Genomic DNA, 20,790 nt, shown 5'->3' on the forward strand with positions numbered 1-20,790 from the left:
CAAGAATCTCCACAGCCTTTGAGCACAAGGACCTCAGTTGTTTTGGCTTTCAGGTACAGCCGGGTGGAGTAGAAGAAGGAAAAATATCAAGTAAAAGAGCCAAGCTGACTATTACATCCTAATTGGCTGCCTGGGTAATCAGGCTTCTAAGCCAGAAAACAGAGATTTGCTTGGGGCATGCTTGAAAACTAACCATATAGTCATCGTGACAGTCAGAGACCATATGTGCATTGCAAATCTGAAACATAATGTTAGGCACAGCAGTGCTGAGAAAGTTTGGCACGACTCTGTTTCACTGCAGCAGTTAACGTGAAGCTAGAAATCGTTTTAGAAAGTAGGAGCATTCTACCAGTCAGATCTGAGGAGAAACAACATACACTAGTCTGTCTTAAAGAAACGTATTGGTAGTGATTACAGTTTAATGCACTGAAAAGCATGGGCACATAAAAATTTCTGTTTTCACACTAGTGACAACTATATAAATTTTAACAAATTGCTGCTTTGTTAAGTAGGTATTGTTTGTTTGGCTCCAGTGCTTATTGGTTGGCTTTGTTAAATCCTACTGACATAAAAGACACTGCCACATTCATGCTGCGTCTGAACTCTTCCACACATTACTGCAAAATGTGTTTAAAATCAGGCCTCAACATAAATTTAAGGTAATAGGATATTTATTTATTTATTTATCTATTTTGTAGTAGATGGAATTCCATGAAAAGTTAACAAAAGCTGAGACTCAAGGAATGAACTGGGGGTGTTGGTGGGGTGATTCATAGCCTCTGTAACAAATGACCAAAGGCAATGAACTTGATCACTATTTAAAAATATTCAAAGGATATACATCATACCTAGAAGAATTATTTTGGGTGGTGCAAAAGGGTGTAACTGGGACTAATGAAATAAAAATTAGAAATACGGTTATTTAAATTAATTATCAAGAAAAGCTTTCTATGCTGATTTTTAATAGACTCTAGAATACTCTCCCATGGGAAGCAGTAGAAGCCCCAGGCTTAGAAACATATAAGTAGCTGAAACACCCCCCTCCCCATCCCTAACACTAGAAAATATATTCTAGGGAACAATTCTGCACTCTTAGCCCAATATGCTACCTGTACTACTTTTTCTTTGCATCTAATCTTTATTTCTAAGATTTAATGAGTCTAGCAGCAAATTCCACACACTGAAATTTAAATGAAACAATTATCAGTGGGAACGTGAACCCCAGTGTCTATTAACCTGCAAGCAATAATCCAGTCTGGTACATTTATCCCTGCTGTGAGGACTGTTCGACTGTTACGTTGACCATAATCAAGCATTTATTTGAGATTCTACTGGTGCAGTATTTACAATGATATAAAAAAAATATTTTGAGATATCCCCCTCATGTTTTGGATTACTTTGTGGAGAATCTAACAATGAACATGCCAGTGTTTTATTCTGAGAATGGAGATAACAGCTTCAGCTCTCAGAATTGGACAGGGATTACTGTTATCCTTGATTTTTTTTTATTTTTTTTGCATTTTGTGTCTTTTCAAAATCAAGGTTCCTAACTATATGGACAGTTAAGAAATTGGATTGTGACAATAAATTTACCTAAGGACCTTTACAATGTGGAGTACAGTCTTTGTTGGGTGTTCCCAGTTCCTCCTCCAATCTATGGAGTATGTTGGTTGCAGAAACTCTCTAAAGCTTATCAGGACAGTCATTGTGCCAAAGTTCTGTTGCACACTTCAAATTAAAATGTGTGATAACTGTACCATTATATTTGAGTCACTGCAGACCAAATGCTTTGGCCCAAATCACCATTGGCCAGCCTTAGCCATAGAGCATTTCCTACTTAATGCAGGCATGGTGCAGTAATATTTGTCATGGTCTTGCTCCCTTCCCAGCTCTGCTGGAGGTGCTGTAACTAATGAACCAGCTACGGGCAGCAACAACCATTTCAAATAACTTAAGGTTCTAGTTCATTACCGCAACAACCGCCCCCATGCTGGGAATGATGAAGTGGTATTACGCATTTTTTATATATATATATATGTACACATACGTACCTCATCACCTCAGGAACCTGTCAACATCCTATATTTGGTTCTTCTTGTTGACTGCTGATAACTGTCAGTTCTGGACATGAAGATGGCATGTTTCCATTTTATTACTGTTTGACACTCAAGCTTTTAGTCCCTCTCTAGTAAATTCCAGGGTTTGTTTGTTTGTTTTTTACATCAACTGCAAACCTTAACTCTTTCTGTCCATTATTCATGGATTATTCTTTCTTTCCTCTTTTGTTCACTCTTGCCCAAACGCAATTCAGTTTTTAAAAGGAACTGACTGCAATTAATCCAATCCACATTCCAAAGAACATGCCCAGTTAAAACAACCATCCACCTTCTCATGTCGGTATGTGCACATTAGCAAACTGTAGGCAAAAATTTGCTGCCAATGTCAATACTGATTTGAAATAGCATAGTAGTAACAGGCTTGGTCAGAGTTATCTGGTCTAATCTTTCACATTCATTTATACGTTTAAGGGAGGAAGAAATAGAAAAGAAGATGTAATTTTAACGATTTGTATAGTGTTTTCTTTTTTCTTCATATATCCTGAAAAATTAAGCTAGAAAATATTTCATTTGTTAACAAACCTAAAGGAATCTGAAAGAACTTTATGTCTAGCAAAGAAGTTAAACTCTGAAAATGCAAAACTGTATCCAGAGTTATAGAAAAGGAATTGGTAGGGCAGCAGCAAGCCTTTACTCCCACAAAATTTCTGGTTTTGGTAGTATAAGGATGTAGTGATATAGTACTATTGTAAAACTTTTGTCCCACATTTGGAACCAATTTTTCTTTGCCTTTGGCAGGCTTTATGCACCTGGCCTAGTAAAAGCTGCTCTCTTTTATCAAACAATGTACTTAGCTTTGAAAAAATTTCTTTTGCTTCTTTGCTCTCAGCAGAGGCATAAATACTGACAATACATGGCCCTGTAGCTTCTACAGCTGATGAATACAGAATTTCCACGAGTTACAGAACTGAAAATAGGAATGAGGGCTTTTTCTGAATGCTCTTTTAAATGTCAGTAATGTTTCAAACTATTGTGGCTGTTTCCTCCTAAGCGATAACTACGGAAACAGGAGTCTCAGTTTCTCGACTGTAACCATTCCCATTCATTTTGTGTGTCTAGGGTGCTCTGCAATGGAGGGCTGTAAGTAGTGCTGCAACACAATTATTGGATTGTAACGCCAGCAAGCTCTTTGGCAGTGCTTTTCAACTATGGGGCTCATAGCGCTTTGCAAAGGATTTTGGTATCATTATTCCTATTTACAAGGAGAGAATGGAAACTGTAACTGTAACTAACTATAGACCCACTGTCAATAACTACTCAGAAGGCAGCAAAATTCCCCTTGGGAAACAAGAGAGCTGATCTAGAGACATCCATCATCAGGAATGAAGATATGAACATATATCACCTCCTGGCTTCATTTTCCTGTGTTAACCTTCAATCCTGTGGGTGTTAGAATAGATATATATTTTAATCCTATATTAGACATAAGTTTATGAAGAAAAAGTCCATGCACTCCTTTCCCTTTTGCTTAGTTTGAGCATTCCAAATTTCTGTTTTATGAATGTCTTCTTTAGGGGAAAAAAAAATACATTTAAAAAAAAAAATCCCTAAAACATACCAGGTTTGTACCCTGTTACATATAAAAGGCAACAAAGCTTAGTTACCTGCTGAGGTATCTGTGGAGCAATCTTCCTGATAGATTTTGCAGAAATATTTTTTGGTTTTGGGTGCATTAACAGTCTACTTGTTTTACCCTGCTGTAGCATTAGTGCTCATCCTTCAAATGTGTCTTTATTCTCTAATACAAAAGAATCTGGCTCCCAGGAGAAACTAATCTAAAAAATGCGCCAAACAGCAACAAAAAAGACCCCAGTGCTAAAGCAAACAGTCTGCTCTGATCACAGGATACACTTGAATTCATCTGTTGGTTCATCTGAGACTCTCATCATCTTATTTACTGGAAAGCTGAACACATTCAGTGACCTGATGCTTTTCAGCTTAAAACACTCCCAACACTGGTTGTTATGCTCTCCTTTCGTCTCCTCTCCCTTTTCTTCTCATTTCTTCTATTTTCTTATATTTTCTAATTCTCAAAGATTGTGCAGGATCACTGTTTGCTTTTGGGTACTGTAGAAAGTATAATATCTTATGAAGTATGGCTTAGCCAAAAGCAGTGGGGTGTTTTGTTCGCAACATCTGCATCACTTTTTACTCTATGAGGTCTAAAGAATCTATGGGCTTTTATGATGTGTCCTGAACAAAGCCTGTCATCTTTCTTAGGTTAGCATAAGGAGGCAGAAACCCAGTATTATTATATGGTTTTTGATACTGGCTGAAACATGAGGAAGATCATATTTATATAGCAAGCATATTACATACAGTTAGCATTTTCAGAGGCGCTTTTACTTTTGATCTATTTGACTTTTTTTTTTTTTTTTTTAAATTGTTATTATTTCTCTCTCTGCCTTAGGTTTTTGTGACTGGTGTCTTGAAACCTTCTGAACCAGATATTAAGGAAAGGTCAGCAGTGACAGAGATCATGCGGGGGTGCACAATCCCAAGGCTTACCATCAAAAGTGAGTGACACATCAAGCTGAGGCTACTCTACTACACATTCAGCTCCACGCCCCCCCACCCCCCCCACCCCACCCCCACCCCTGTAGCCAGTATTTCCACTTTTTTGTTAGTAATTTTATCAGGGCAGAAACAGAGCTCATTGGTTGTTTGTCTCCGATTTTCAACTTTCCAGAAGTTGACTAGTATGAGACTGGGATCCTAAAAAAACCACCAAACTGGCATATTGTAAGGGCACTCTATATACTTTGATTCCAGCATTTTCAGCTATTCTCCATCTCTAGATGTGCTGCTTGAATCCATACAGCTTCATAGAAAACCCTGGAGAAAACAAGATGTGTATTTCCAATCTAGGTAGGTATATTTTCTATATAAATATGTTAAATATTTTAAATCACACACATATATATGCATGCAATATAGTATCAGTTTGTGTATGTTTTTTCAAAATTCTACTTGTATCACTGTGGTTTCTCACTCTGATAACTGTCAGTATTTGTCAAAAATTTTACTTCATGAAATTTTGTTTTCAACAATGGGATTTCATCAAGAAACAAAAGACAAATACCTAACTATAAAATACCTTTGTATAAACTATGATACCTTCATTTTTTGCCAAATGAGGTGTTCTCTTTCTTACTGTTGCTGTAAAGCTGTTGGGATCTTTTTAGGAGTAGTGTAGAAATAGTATACATCCAGCAAACAACTACAAAGGTGAAACAAATTTGCTAATAAATAAATAAAATTAAGGTGTTAATCACAATTAGGGTGTTAATCATGAGCGTATTTGGTTCCTTTGCCACCAGCTGTATTCCTGGAAATAGCTTATAGGGAAGTTGTATTATGCTAAGAGGTGTTTAGTGTCATTTTCACTAGGCATACAAAACCTGGTAGTGCTATACTGGTCTGGATATACTTAATCTGGTTAGCATTGGGAATTAAGGAAAGAAGAGACGTTTACAAGCCCTGGAGATGTCCTCACAGTTTAATTTTTTCTCCCTAAATAAGTAAATACTAAATAAGTATCCACATGCTCTTCCAAACCTCCTTAATTTTGGTATAGTGTATATTCCAGAACACCAGCAGCAGCTTGTTGGGGGCCACCCCATTAGACTGTTACCTGCTGTCACCTCTGTAAAGCCTGACATTTTCCTCATCTGCTAAGCGTGGATGGCAGTGGAGATGATGGGGGTGGTGCACATGCTGGCACCAAAACTTCCATTAGAGGCAGCATTATCGCACAGCCTGCTGGGATCCCCACTAGGTAAAAGCATTAGAGCTGCCTCGTGGGTTAGGGAAAGAGACAATTAGTACCCACAGGATTCAGAAGGTTTGCCAAAGTAAAGTTAGGGCTGCTACATGAATTAACTTCTGGCCAGTCCTTATCCTGGGGCTGCTAATGTCCTATGGCATCACGTTCACTTTTGTAGAAGGGGCAGCTTCTGTGATGGGAACAGTGGATTCCATTCCCACTAGATAACCTTTATAACCCTCTGACCCTTTCTGAGTCTTATTTTCCTCCTGAATGAAGCACAGATGGTGCACGTTCAGAGCAAGCCAAGCACAACACACCAGAAAGGGAAATAGATTGCACCTGTACAGTAGCCCTTGGAAGGGGAGGTTCTCATCAGTTTAAACGCAGCTGAGCAGGATGCTACTGCTTTTTTGAATGAACAAGTATTCCAACACAAATGTTTTATTTAATTAGCATTAAAGATGTCCCAAACCCTACATGTCTATTTCTAATTTGAACTGGTGTCAGCCAATGCAGTACAGACTGAGATTGATCTCAACAACTGTGCATCTTTAGGTCTGTTTCTGTTTACAGAGATAAAATACCCATGGAGGGGAAGGAAGTGAAAAAGAAATGTGAGATAGTCATCACAAAAAAAAAAGCAACTTAGACTGTTACATTAATGCAGACAACACAGTGTATCACCAGCTTAAATTTGCATTTGTAGGTTTGTGGTTTTTTTTTTTTTTTTTTTCCTTTTTTTTTCTCCCAGCCTTGAATTAGAATTCCTGTAATTTAAAATTCCTGTAATTGGTCTGATGTCATTTTAAATCTCTGGAGTCACAGATTCTCAATGTCATTTATTACAGGTACCATTTCAGGGATGTTTTTTGGATGCACTTGTTTATTGCTACTGTAAAAAAAGAGCCACCTTTTTGTGTGCGTGTCTTGATAGCACAACCTTGCAGCTGGGGTAAGGATAAACATTACAACTTGACGAGTCAGACACTGCAGTTGCCCTTTCAGAGTTTTCAGCATAAATGTTTTTTTTTTTTTTTTTTTAATGAAAGTAGAGTATTTTTTGCTTTTAAGGGAGCTCTGTGTATGTGTATGCATGCCTATATAGATGCACGTGTTTTGGCTTGGTTTTTAAGCAACTAGATTACGTCCAAAAAAATTCATGGAGAGGAGGCACTATTGTTAAAATTAGTTCCAAAAGTTTCATATTTATATGTTATTCTATTAGTAAGCTTTTGCTAATAAAGCCATTGTTGTCAAATTCTAAATTCTACGCATATATTCTAAGGTCCATTTCATGAAGAAATAGCTTATTCTTCCTAACATTTTCGGACAAGGATTTTTCTGTTAATCTGAATGAAAAATGCTGCACAACCCACCCCACCGAGCAATCTAAGGTATGTACAGTGATACATTTTAGTTTTCTGAATATTTTGTTGCAAACCAAATTCTAGTGATAACACACATTCTTTTATTACTATGCCTAGGTCTGAAAAGGTAGGTTTGTCTACAGTAGAGAAAATACTTCATGTTTGCTTCTTTTGTGATGTACTAGCATGACCTGAAAAGATTTGCTTCCAGTAACAAAAAGATAAAAAAAAACACTAGATAGACAAACACACCTATATAGACACAAACGTATAAAAGAATTAAAGGCTGTCAGTCAGATTCTAAATTGCTGTTTTCAAGTTGCCCTAATGTTTGCTGTGATAACAACAATAATAATAACTAGGAACAACAGAGACTTTAAAAATAATTTAAGTCCAGTTTTAAAACTGAAATTGACATTTAATTATCTACTTTTAATTTTAGATCTCCTGGTTTTTTTCTGAACAGAAAGATTTGCTAACAAATGTGCTGATAGCAAGCATCGTGAACGGCCTGCTTCATGTCACTAACAAAAAAATTAACACTAGGAAATGATGTAAGGTACTAGGATGCTAGGAAATGATCTAACATAAATCTTTCTGTTCTGGTTAGATGGTACATAAACTGAAATTTTAGCTCATTTTATATGATCTTTATTCCTGCAGATAAATTTTATGTATCTGGGCTCAATTCTGTAAATATTCTTTTAATTCATGTAAGAGACCAGTACAAAAATCAAACAGGACTGCACATATAACAAAACTTTTGTATTTCCAGTCTTAACAACAACAAAAAGAGCATAAAGATCTCAAATTTTAAAATATATTTAGGGTTCATTTCATTTACTTTCCAGTTATTAAACTACGATGACCAGTTGAGGTCAATCTTTCCCTACAGCTATCAGATGCAGAAACTGTAATTAAAACAAAACAAAACAAACAAACAAAAACAAACACTGATGATAAATTTAAAAAAAAGCACAATACATTCTCTATATTCTAAGACCAGGTTCTAATAAACAGAAACTATTGAGGGAGGTGGATACCCTCAAGATCTCTTAGATTATTCTTTGTGGGATCAGCTACCATTCATGAGTGCTCAGGAACACCCTATTGTGGCAAGACTGACTGCTTGTCTCTTTGGGAGAGAAGAAAAGAGTAAGTAACTCATTTGAAGTAGCAAATTACAAACGCAAAAGTCAGTGATGAAGTAATAAAGAAAAGGAACTTCTTGGGAAAGGAGCAGAAAAGCCACTAGGCAGCAGTCACTTCCATGCCATTTGTTTTTTTTTATATGCATTAGAACAGTTATCCTAGCAAGTGCTGCATCATTTGGTATGCAGAGCATTTGAAGATACAAAGATTATTAAGGAAAGGGGACAGAAAACACACCACACAGACTTACCAACACATTTTACGTAGCCTTTTTTTTTTTTATATCTTTAAACAGTGTATAAGAAAAATATGCTGTGTTACCATAACAAAGTAAAATACTCTCTCAACCTCTTAGGATTTTTTTTTTCTCTTCTCTTCTCTTCTTTTGGTTCCAGGTAGGTTTTATTTGTTCTTGTTCTGCTCTATAAAACCTTTTGTCAACAAAAATGGCTTCAGGAAGAAGAAATGCAGGCAAATTATGAGCACAAAAGAGGGCTGACAGATGTATATGTTTCTCTTGTGCTACTCATGGGTGGTAAGTGTACAGAAGAAACAGGGCATAATGTTTTATAGAATGAAGCCAGACAGGAATTCCAGCTGGCATTCAATAAAGCAAAAGGGAACCTTTTCTTCATGTAAAAATCATTGTTTAAATCCCAACCGTACATACCTGTGGAATAATGGGGTCACTTATTTTCCACTCCTTCAGTAAGATACTGCAGCAAGCTAATGATTTTACAAGACAGACAGTTAAAGCATTGATTTGCTGCAAATTGTTCAATCCATAACTAATGAGCAACTCTACAGGTTTTCAGTATATCAATTCCATTAGAATTTACAGTTTCTGTAAGATCATATTAATTTGTGGATATACAATAATTTATTTTATTTTTTGTAGCCTTCAGCATCCCCTTGTTGCTGGTTTGTTGTTTTTTTTTTAAACTTTCTTAAGCCTCTATGGGCAAGTTGGATAAAGTCCCTGTCTTCAGGTTTCTGACAGCATTGCTGAAAAATACACTGTCCAGTTTTACATAGGCACACATGCATCCCAGGTCAAGTCCTAAATATTCCCTTGTAGAAGACAGTTAATATACAAGAAGGCAGGAAGAGACGACAAATGGAATACAGTCTCTGTCACCTGTAGCACTGAAACTGTCCTAATTTGAAATGGAATTATATTTTTACACCTTTAAAAGTGTGAAGCCAAATGGCTGCTGTGTTATTTGGACCCATATAGATAATTCTTCATAACAAGCTCAGACCTCTCCTGTATGAAAAAAATAGCAAAGGCAAAAACCTCTATGGATTGAGTGACAGGACTTTCGTCAGAGGCCCATGGTACAGAAACAAGAAATTGAGGCCTACACTTGCTAACAGATCAAGTTCTAGATTACTCTATTACTGGTGATGCCAGTATGTTTGCACCATGCGTTCTCCAAGCTCTGTAGGAAAAGGGTCAGTTCTATCACCAATTACTACAACAAGATCATTTTAGGCAAAACAGTTATAGGCAAGCAGAAGTTCAAACCCTGTCAATAAATTCATAGACTCTGAAAAACATTGTATTGGTGATACAAAAGGAGCAACGTGGCCAGAGTATGTATGTTAGTATGGGAGTGTTGAATCATCCCACTCCAACTGCTCTTGCCTGGTGGAGTTCTGTTTGTCTCCCTTTTGGGCAATCATTTCTTCCTCTTCCTCCTCCTCCTCCTCTTCACTTTCATCTGACTCAGCACTGGTCGTGTCTTCCTCTTCATCTTCTATGTCTTCTTCCTCTGCACTCTCCTCTTCTGCCTGGTGAGGCTTTTCATATTTCTACAACACGTTCAAAGAAATGAGAGAGAGACAGTAGAAGAAAATTCCATTCTTGCTAGCCAGTGGCTATGAGAATGTAAACCCTTACTCCATATCATTTAGAAATGTTTGCATGCTGGGAAAATCTGCTTTCCATCATTTGTGGCTATTAGACATCAAATGCAATACCATTCAGTAGCAAATACTCAAAACCTACCATAACAGGAATGGAATATTAATAAGTGATACCTTAGTCAAGCGGCCAAAATTTAACCTGTCAGTGTCAGTTTCTTTGACTTGATGATAATTTCCCCTCCTTTAAGTGTATTAGCGTTTACAATTAAAAAGGTTAAAAACAATTTAACTACATCATCTTGGGTGCCTGGGGTGCAAAGATGAATGGAGAGGTGGTGGTGTACCCAGGAATTTTACATAATCCTATTTAGCAATTACTTATGACAACAAATATTATCACGGTGTGCAGAGTTCAAAACTGAGCTGGGGTCCACAGTACAGTTGTATGTACACACAACTATTCTGCCAAACCTAAATAAACGTACGCTGAAGGAAGCTTTAAACTCACTGCTAAGCAAGCTACCCGTCCAGACTATCTCCTGGTATTATCATAATATAATAATATGCTTCAGTTATGTACCTCCATGGGGTTGACAGTAATAGTCAGAGCAGAATCATCCCAATCCATTTCATTTTCTTTACTTCCGTCATTGTCTGTAGAGCTGTGCTGATGAGCTGTCCGAATTCTATAGATCCCCAAGGCTATGATGAGAATGAGTATGCTCACACAGATCACAATAACAATAGTAGCCACACTTGGAACAACTGGAACAAAAAGTGAAAAAGCAATAGGCTTATATCTATGGACCAAATTGCCTACAAAACACTAAACACATTGTCTATTTTTTTCCCTCCTTGGCACCTGTTCCTTCGGAGTGAGACTCTGGCCATCTTTCTGCCATCTGCTTAGGACTACAGAAAGTAGTGACATGTGCCCACCTCCTAGGGCACAGCATACATGAATGGCATTTGCAGACTCCTACTAATGACTATTACAACCCTTTAGTAAAAAGTGATCATGCCGAATGTTTGCTTTTCGAGCCACTTCATTACAGATGACAAGCAGTCAAACAGCTCAGAATCAGTTAGTTTCAGAACAAGTGTTTTTGCATTTGGGGTCAATTAACTGCATGTTGTCTCCTTCCGATTATAGCTAACTGAAGCATTAACATCACTTGTGAGAAAAAGTGTATCTCCAAGATTTTATTTTAGAAGGTTTCAAATATTTGTAGTGGCACTTCAATCCTCCCAAAATAAACTAAAGCATTGCCACTCTATTTCCATGTATTACAGCCTTACTGGGAGACTCTTCAGGATTCAAGATATTTTTCCTCACTGTTCTGTTGCATTCTGAGAAGCCTCTGTCTTCAGCTAGACACAGGAAGGCATTTCTCTGAACTATTCTTATGTTATCAGCTTCATAACTGTATGTGTTAGTGGAGAAGTGCTGCCACTTTTATGTACCTTTGCTACCTAGGTACTGAAGTTGCAGGAGCTACAGTAATTGTGTACCCCATTTTGGTGCCTTGCCTTTAAGAATGCTGAAATCAAAACAACATTAAAGTAAAAAAAGAACTAGTTTGCAAAATTCATTTTGCAATAGCAGAATATCCATACAAGTTTACAGAAAAATTCAGTAATTTTCTAACCATAACTGTCTGTAACTACTTATGATTACCTGCGTTTTACATCAGCTTTACTTCCTTACACATGTATCATTAAGCTAAAAGTATGTCAGAATCCAGCATTGAAACAGATAGCTTTGGCCTGGGTTTAACTTCACTGAAAAGGTTTCTGATTAGGGTAGATATTTTAACTTATACAGCCCAAACATTCAGTTCAAATTCTGATTTAATGTGTACTAATGGTTCCTGTACATGCCTAGGAGCAATTCTCTGCAGAGAGCTCCAGACCAAGGCCTGGACAGCAGCTAGCAGAAGCACTGCACCAATTATTGTTTTTATATAAATATATATATATGTGTATATATCCGTATATATAAAATCACTTCTATTTGCCTAGGAACAGATGGACAAAAATTAATATGCCATAGAAATACAGACATATAAGGACAATATAAGCATAAATGTTATCTGTCATACCATTCAATACTAGGAACAAGACACTTTGTTAACTAGCTGGGGTCAGAGTACATAACCTTTAATGTAGACTTAAAAAAGGATACCAGTTTTTAATTCCAAAGCACCACCTCAGGAAGAGAGAATTCAATGTTGCCATCTGTCATAGCTATGCAATGATCGGGGTGAGGTTTCACAAAGTGTTAACTATGTACTTCAGAGCTTCATTTGTTGACTAGTGTGAACCACATGGGAAATACTGACTTACCAGCATGATTACAAGCAGTCTCTGAAAAGGCATCACATACCTGAGTTGTGAACAGCACTTATTCTTCCCTCTGGATGGTGGACAGACTGGAGAAACTGCGGCTGTACTATCATATGGTTTACATGGTCCATAAAGTTGGCATTGGAACTGTGTAGAATATTAACCTGGGACAAGTGAAGAATAAGTGATCAGATACTAAAAGGAAGTTCTCTGTATTCCAAGATGGCTGGCTCCATAATACATTATATTGTAATAAGAGGTTCATCAGCAGATAGGAACATCATTATATATCCCTTAAAGGTCAAATTCATTCTTTTAGGCCAGAGAAAAATACGCAGGTTAACATATTTCTGATTTCTAGCATTAGCGGTCCTTCAGTTGGAGACTTTGAAGTGGCGCAGGAAAGGAATCTCTTTTTGATTTTCCTGTATGGATAAGTAGTGTCTTTTTTTGTCTGTGTTGATCAGCTTTTAGATGTTCCCTGAAAGTTAGTGAGAGATTTGTCACTCAGGATACTAACAGACAATATATCAAACCTATAGAGATTAAAACCAAAGAGAGAACGAAAAGAGGTCTCAACTATTCCTGTATCCCTCCTTTCAGGGTGACTTTCTTTGAAGGTACCATCCATTCTCCTCTGTCCTACTCATAGTTATATTATAAGCACAAACCCTGAAGTCATCGTCAGGGCTGCAGAATGCTAAAGTGAGAAGAGATTTCAATAGGACTTAAATATGTACAGACCTTCAAAACCAATTGTTAAATTTTGAGTGTATTGGTAAGATCTTGCCCTTCTCCTGTAGTTACTTGGTACCTGGGTTACAGGCTAGGTAACATATTTCTTCAGGCTAGGTACATGATTCTTGCTAAGATGCATCAGCAGCAACTCTCTGTCCCTGGAGCCACTGTGATGCACTGGACTTAGTATCAGCAAAAATAAGCTCAAAAGTGCTAGCCAAATTTTCCTGTGGCAACTGACCACGTCTAGGTAGTACAAAAGATGAAGTCTATCCTAAGCATTCATTAGCTGTATATTTACTTTCCTTCTCAAAGAAACCTGAAATCATGTAAGTTACCAGGAATAACCTCCATCTGATGAGGAACAAATTATAAAACTTATCATAAGGAGGTACTGCTTGGCAAAAATGAAAAGGGTGGACACTTCAGGAAAGAGAAGTGTAATGGGTTAAGTTAAAAAATAACTAATGTAAGAAAAATGATGAGGCTGTGATGATTTACTTCTAAGCAAGTGTATACATCAAAAAAAAAAAAACACAAAGAAAACCACCCCCACCCCACCCCAAACAAAACAAAAAACACCTGTAGGAGATTTCATGTGACAGTTAGGTTATGGAAAACCAATGATGATTATTACCTTATCCTCCATTCCAACTGAGAAAGAGTAATTCTCTCTTAGTGGATTTCAAGAGAAGCATCATGTTCTCCTCATATATGCAGCTGACTAGACGAACCCACACTGAGGAGTGCTGACAAATGTCAACGTCCTCCTTGTATAGAACTTACAACGTTTCCTCTGTGTGATTATTGATAACAGAACATGTCAATCATTCTACAGATTTTAAAGAAAAGTCAGTGTCATTGAAGATGAGGCTACTGCTCAGCTGCAGTGCTAGAAAAGAAGGGCTTAACTGAATTAGTGCTTACCTCCAAGTTGAATTCATTGCTGGTGTAACGCCCATTTAGCTCAGAGCACTTGACTCTGAACTTTCTGTCAAAGGTGGCAGAAGTGTACCAGTTACGATATCGAATCTGCCGAAGAACCAGCTCATAGTTGTGCATGGTGTCCACACCTGAAATGGTGGCAGTGAAGCAATAATCACAAAATGCTGTGCAACAAATGCTCTGTGCAGTGCAGGAGAAATCAAACAGCCACAGAAAATGCAAAATGGTCTGAAAATGGCAGTGGATCAAATATTCCCTAACAGAGAAACAGCTTTTGGAAAAGAATGTAGGTCCATAATGGAGAAGAACAAATGTAACCATAAAGAATTAGAATAAATTACTAAATACTTGAAATAAATAAATAAAAGGCCAGTGAGCTACCAGCACTGAGTGCAGGAGCACTAAGGAATTCCCTTATTCACACATTCCACTGTTATGGTACAGTGGAACCCCCACACTATTTTATTTTTTATTTTTTGCTATTTTTCTTTTTTAGGGGAGTAGCAGGAGGAGTGAAGAGATGAGACAAAGCTGTGCTGTATTCATGGAGGACAATGGATAAACACAGCACACCCAGAGAGCAAGAAGTAACTATGTTTTTTGAGACACAATCTTTCCTGGAATATTTTAAAGGTAGTACACCTCAGCTTTCTTTCAGATTAGTCCTTTCATTCCAAAGATTTACCTGTTGGTGGGAAGAAATAAGGGAAGGCAAAGTTCATGAACATACCATAGATTGAATATCCTGCTGTGGAATTTGTAGCATCTAGATGTTTTCCTTGAAGCTCCACATGATCTAGTTCTAAACACTCTTGTTCAGGATCTAGTTCTGCACCACTGACCAAAATATCACAGAAATCCAAGTTGTGGAGTACTTCTTCTAATACCACTGGCTTATTGGCTGTGAACACATGGCATATACAAAAAAAAAAAAAAAAAAAAGACAGAAAGAAACTAAGAAACTAAGAGAAAGGCTCACAGAATCCCAGAACAGCTGATTCATTTTATGTGCTTTGCATTGGGGCTTTCAATTTTTGCAAAGATGGCTGAATTTTCTTTACTCGAATTAAAAACAGTGTACTTGAAGCAAATCAAGAGAGAAGCATTGTGACTGTTCAAATGCTGCCATGATGAAGGCCTACAAATACGTAGTGAGATAAAAGATAAATTGCTCTATAATAAAAGGCATTCAAGAACAGTACTGGAAGTAGAAAACTGATATTTGATCCTGGAAATAAATTCATGTTAACAATTCTGCTTTTTCAGTACAGTATTGATACCAGATTGGTACCACACATTCCTTCTTTTTTTTGCAAGGAAACTTGAACTGGAAAAATATGTAACAAATACATCAATGTTTTGATGACTTGCTCAGTTATTCTATGACCCATAAAGAATTTGCACTACAAAGAACACTATGCCATTGATCCTAGAACATGGTATTATCATAAATTTCAAGAGCCTGTGTGGTGTGACTTGGCGAACTTGAGTTCTAAACTGACTATCCTTCAATAAGTATGACTTTAAAAAAAAATCTGCCCCGGAAGAAATGGACCATATCAATTTATTATTTTTATTCTCTGGTAAACATAGCCCAAAGGGTCTGGAAAGACTGTTTAACCAGCTCCTTGAGGATACCATAGGCACAGAGACTGCAGTCTTGGAACTTAACACCCATTTTGTGACTTTCATTTTGGGGGGTGTATGGGGAAGCAAAGCATAGCCAGAGAAACCTTATACCCTGGATTCCCAACTCCTGGTACAATGAATTTGGGTATCTGAACTCTAGGTACAGCTGGAAACAGCTTTAACTTATGTCAGAAATGCAGAGCCATCTCAAATTTGCAGGATAGGCAAATCTGAACATTGCTAAGCCTGATGAGTTGGGCTATTTCTTGGGAAGTTATGACTGCTACTACGGGGCAAACAGGAAAGGGAGGGATGGCACTTCTGGCTACTGGCGGGTCACACTGATTTCTCTGCTGAGGCAGGACAAGCAGCAACACTTTGGCATTCCAGGGGTCCCCTACAGGTAAAGAAGGCCTCAGAGCCATAGTCATGCTGCTGCCTTTGGCAACTTCCTGCTCTGCTTTTGATGAGCAACAGACCTAACCTGTCCTGCGACTGGGGAATACATGGTGAATAAATCAGCCTCCTCAGCCTTGCCATGTCATGTGCATCTCTCCTACAGTTATAATGATCAAGTTATGTAACTTCCCAGTAAGTGGAAAAATAGGCATAGCTAGATACAGGTGAAGATTTATGGCTGTCTTTGTTTTGTACTTTGGTCTGTCAGATAATATCTGGGCTGAGAAAAATAGTACTTCAAGCTGTAGAATGCAGGAATGGAGAATCAGAATTCAATAATCTTTTGCAAAACACAATTATTCCCCCAACCAATTATTATCTGTCCATTTTAACTGCTCTTAGTGGATATAAACAAGAGATGGCACATTAGGAGGTACCCGACTTCCAGGCAATTAAACAGTAGTTTAAGAAATGCTGCTATGGTCCATCTGAAGGTGAGACTCAGGCTTTTTAGATTGCAAGGTGCTACAACAGTAATTATGGCAAAAATTGTATTAGGAAAAATTGAGATATACAAAATTTAAAAACTAAACTGAAGGGCAGTATCTCCTAATTCACTGAGCAGTTTTGGAGCTGTCATAATATTTAAGGACAGTGCCTCTAAAGTGAAGGACAATGATCACTCTTTTCTACGAAAGAACTAATTTTACGTACCTTCATTGTATGCAGTTGATATTGTGATATAATGCACTTTCCAACCTTCAGAGGACAGATGTAGTTTAAGGCAAGTGATAAGCGGCGTTATTACAGAGAATAGCTTCAGGGAATCCATGCCCCTTCAACTTGCACATCATTAATGATTTTATCTTTTCAAGAGATGTACATCTAGTAGCTCCTTATACTAGTCCAAGAAATATTGTTTAGAATGATGCCTCATATTACTAAGCTTTTCATTTACCTTGCACAGAAACATCCAAAAGAACAATTCCTTTAGACAGTTAAACCTTATTTATATATTTGAGTATTCACCTAGTGTCAAATAATTATACACACATTCTTCAGCATTAGAATAAATTGTCATCACTGAAAAACATCTTTGCAAGTAATTATATTTCCATTATATAGGTGGGAAACTGAGGCACAAGGTGACTACATTATTTAAGTATCACCCAAAAGTCAGTAGCAGAGCTGGAAATGTAAGAAGAGATTAAAACAACAACCATAGTCAATTGCTGCTTTCCACTGTATTAGTACAATTAATAAAATTCTGTTACAAAAATCTAATAAAAACACATTATTAAGCAGAGTATGTAGAGAAGAGTGGTAACAAAGTAGTCCAAAGTACGTGACACTAAATGGGAAAGCTGACCTTTTTGAAGCACACCTTGATCTATCAAGAGAATAGGGATTTGTTCACTTTTAAATCTAAGTGAATGTCTTCAGTACAGCGTTAATGTTGCCTAACATGGAATAACTTAATTTGTCTGAAGTGAATTTGTGGTACTTTTTTGCACTACTTTTTCAAAAAATGAGGGGTTATGTTACACAGTAAGTAATAATATTTAAAATAAATCCACAAACCTCCACCATTTTCTTTAAATTCCACTGGATGCTCCGTTTTAGTGACTGTGCTGACAATCCTTATGTCAGGTAACAGAATAACACCTCTTTCACTTTCAAATTGTGCGGCTGGTCTAGCAAAGTGGTCCATCCCACTTATTGTAATCTTGGGCTCATTGGCCTGAAACACCATTACATACGCATCGATATCTGGGATACTAATGCAGGTATCTTCACCAAAACATCTGAAAAATACATTATTCATTAACTGCATGTAACACATTACATATCAAAGGTGTGTGACACTTCCACTGTCCAAAACCCACTTGATGCATCTCATTCTTTTTTATTTTCTCACTTCAGTTTGTTCCATACTTTGACAATGCCACACATAAGGACATGCATCTGTATGACCATGCACATAGGCTAGCAGTGACAGTAACAGCTCTATTCCTCTCATCCCTTTCCACATTCACAACTACTGAAGTTACATAGGGCTAGCTTAACAGTTAGCATCGTGACAAGCTTGATCTTTAGTAAGGTCACTATGAGAATAGTATTTTGATATTTAACTGACATTTTACAAAGTAGTGCATGGATAAAAATAAATAAATTAGATGATGACAACTAAGTGTAGTAAACCTAATATTCAATTTTTAAAGTCATATCTAATGAACATAATGGGGTTATCTTGTCACAAGTGAGTAAAAGGGCCTAACTATCCATTTAAATCGGACCCATCATGAATTCATTCTGGCATCCCCTAGCATTTAGCGGGGCCTACATTAGCATTTCTGTTTGAATCAGCGCTGTGCTTTTGAAGTCGATCTCCTGACACTCTCTACCTTACAGCAAGCATCTTGGCACATACCATGGAACAGCCTTGGAGTGTGCAAACTGAACTCCTTCCAGTGAAACTAAATTGGAAGATGCTCTCCAAGTGTGGTCAGCCCACAGCACTAAACTAAACCTAGTACAGAATTGTACACAGGGTGGATGAGGGATCCTAGCACTGTTTTACTCTCAAAATCTATTCTCACTGCTCTGCACAACTTGCTGTAACAGAGAGGTACCCCTTAGGATGCTCAGGAGTGGCAGATGGTTCTTTTTATACAGAATTATAAACATTATTGTGTAGATTCTTTCAGTATTGTTGCATGACAATGGAAGGACACAGATTTCTGTTTAACGCCAGTACTTCGGTGATGACAGCCATATAAGAATATAAACAAAGACGATTTCAAGCATACTTCAGAATGTAACTGTTCTTGCAGCCATATAGTCCGTTAGAAGTAATAGGCCTCATATAAAAAGTCATGGCTCTAAGTGTACCAGAAGAAACTATAACTTTTTTTAATGAACATTAAAATAAGAATGCAATAAATGCATATGCTGTTCAGTCAAGTTCAGACTGTGTGCTCCAGACTATAAACAGAATGCAAGTAAACTGCAGTCACAAGAGAAGTTTCTTAAAAGGAAAATAGCAATGGAAAACTACAAAATAAATAAGCCTAAAAATAATGAAATTCATACTTTTTGCTCAATAACATAAAAGAATGATTTGGCAACATAATTTAATCAAAATTCTTCTTTTTACTTGTCTGAAGAAAAAAAATAATTCATTAAAAATAGTCCTAATCAGTTTAGCTGAAGTACAACTTACTGGACTGTAGATGAGACTTTGAGACGTCGTATGCCTGCAGTAGGAAACTGTCTAGAGTTGATGTATGAGACCTTTCGGAGAGCTTGATTTATATTCTCAATGTCATCTCCTTCCATGACAAGGACTGACTGGGAAGGGTTGAAGTGATACTGGGGGAAATGCATACAATTAGTATTTAAGGTACCAGGTACAGAGTACAAAACAAGACATTTTTAAGTAATGTTGCACAGACATAAGTTTAAAAATCTAATGATTTAAGAAAAAAAAATCTTAGTAGCTATTGTTGGCTGAATCTGTACGTTGTTCCTTCCAAAATGTCTCGTGTCAGTCATTTATTTCATATCTTAATAATTACTGTTATAATTAATTTTATAGTAAATTAATCCAGATTTGTTGTAATTTTTCCTAGTCTTATCAACTTTGGTGATGCTATTTCTGCAAATGTAGAGTTCAAAACTTTAACTAACTGTCATTATTATTATTACTGGATTTTTTTTGTTCACATTCCTCATATAAAAATATTCACTTCAACAAGAGTAGTATGCAGAAACATATTTTTCCTGCTTTCTGTTTGTTTTTACTCAGGACTGTCTTTCTGAGATATATTTCCATATGAATGAACAAAACAATTACAACATTATCCTCTTAGATCTTCATTAATGTCAGACAGAATATAGGGGATTCTCCTGTCTTTTTCTCATGATCAATAAGAGTGTCATAAGATGTAACTGCTGCTTGCGCAAAGCTAACTGCTCCTCTAAGCAAACAACCCTTGCAAAGACAATGGCTGTTCTTGTAGCCCTGACTGTCCCCTGTCCGCTGCACTGAACATAAAACAGTCTTGCTGATGAAGAAACTTTGCTACTATATCTGCATAGCAAATGTTTGATTTTATCTTCACCATAATTCTTCTTGATTCCTTTTTTTTTTTTTTTGTCATTTAATTGGTTCAGCAAAGCATCTGCATTGCAGAGAAAAGCAGATTAGCCCCCTTGATTTTGTACCATACTACTGACAGCACAGAACATAAAGAAATGCACAGAACACATAGAAATCCACCCTTCTCTCACACTGAAAAGCTGGATATTGATTATATGAGCATATTCTCTAATATACAGACAATGTCTGTCTGTTTCCTTACAATGAGAGGTTAAAAAGCAAAAGAGCAAATAAATAGACTGTGAAGAACAAAATGAAACATGGGGTTCTCTGCTGAGAAGAACACAGGGGATTGGG

At 37.0% G+C, this 20,790-nt stretch overlaps 2 protein-coding genes across 12 annotated transcripts in view; one reads left to right on the plus strand and one right to left on the minus strand.

Annotated features, from left to right (window-relative positions):
* Positions 1-20,790, plus strand: part of SPSB4 (splA/ryanodine receptor domain and SOCS box containing 4) — a 341,175-nt gene that overhangs the window by 318,508 nt on the left and 1,877 nt on the right. For 5 of the 8 annotated variants that reach the window (XM_067002451.1, XM_067002450.1, XM_067002449.1 and 2 more), the window contains 5 exons: positions 4,528-4,633; positions 4,807-4,985; positions 6,735-6,838; positions 7,172-7,280; positions 14,800-14,936. The gene's annotated coding sequence lies outside the window, so the exon portion shown is untranslated. The remainder of the gene's footprint in view (positions 1-4,527; positions 4,634-4,806; positions 4,986-6,734; positions 6,839-7,171; positions 7,281-14,799; positions 14,937-20,790) is intronic. The other 3 variants (XM_067002452.1, XM_067002453.1, XM_067002456.1) reach the window with 3 other exon arrangements.
* The window catches only part of CLSTN2 (calsyntenin 2), a 340,481-nt gene continuing 324,154 nt past the window's right edge, over positions 4,464-20,790 (minus strand). For all 4 annotated transcript variants that reach the window (XM_048062966.2, XM_013188099.3, XM_067002443.1 and 1 more), the window contains 7 exons: positions 19,555-19,703; positions 17,913-18,136; positions 15,034-15,204; positions 14,286-14,431; positions 12,661-12,784; positions 10,855-11,039; positions 4,464-10,220 (listed from right to left, as the gene is read on the minus strand). In XM_048062966.2, the coding sequence (XP_047918923.2) occupies positions 10,011-10,220; positions 10,855-11,039; positions 12,661-12,784; positions 14,286-14,431; positions 15,034-15,204; positions 17,913-18,136; positions 19,555-19,703 (1,209 nt within the window). In that variant the 3' untranslated portion in view covers positions 4,464-10,010. The remainder of the gene's footprint in view (positions 10,221-10,854; positions 11,040-12,660; positions 12,785-14,285; positions 14,432-15,033; positions 15,205-17,912; positions 18,137-19,554; positions 19,704-20,790) is intronic.

The sequence above is a fragment of the Anser cygnoides genome, chromosome 9, assembly GCF_040182565.1.
Source record: "Anser cygnoides isolate HZ-2024a breed goose chromosome 9, Taihu_goose_T2T_genome, whole genome shotgun sequence".
Classification (NCBI taxonomy): domain Eukaryota; kingdom Metazoa; phylum Chordata; class Aves; order Anseriformes; family Anatidae; genus Anser; species Anser cygnoides.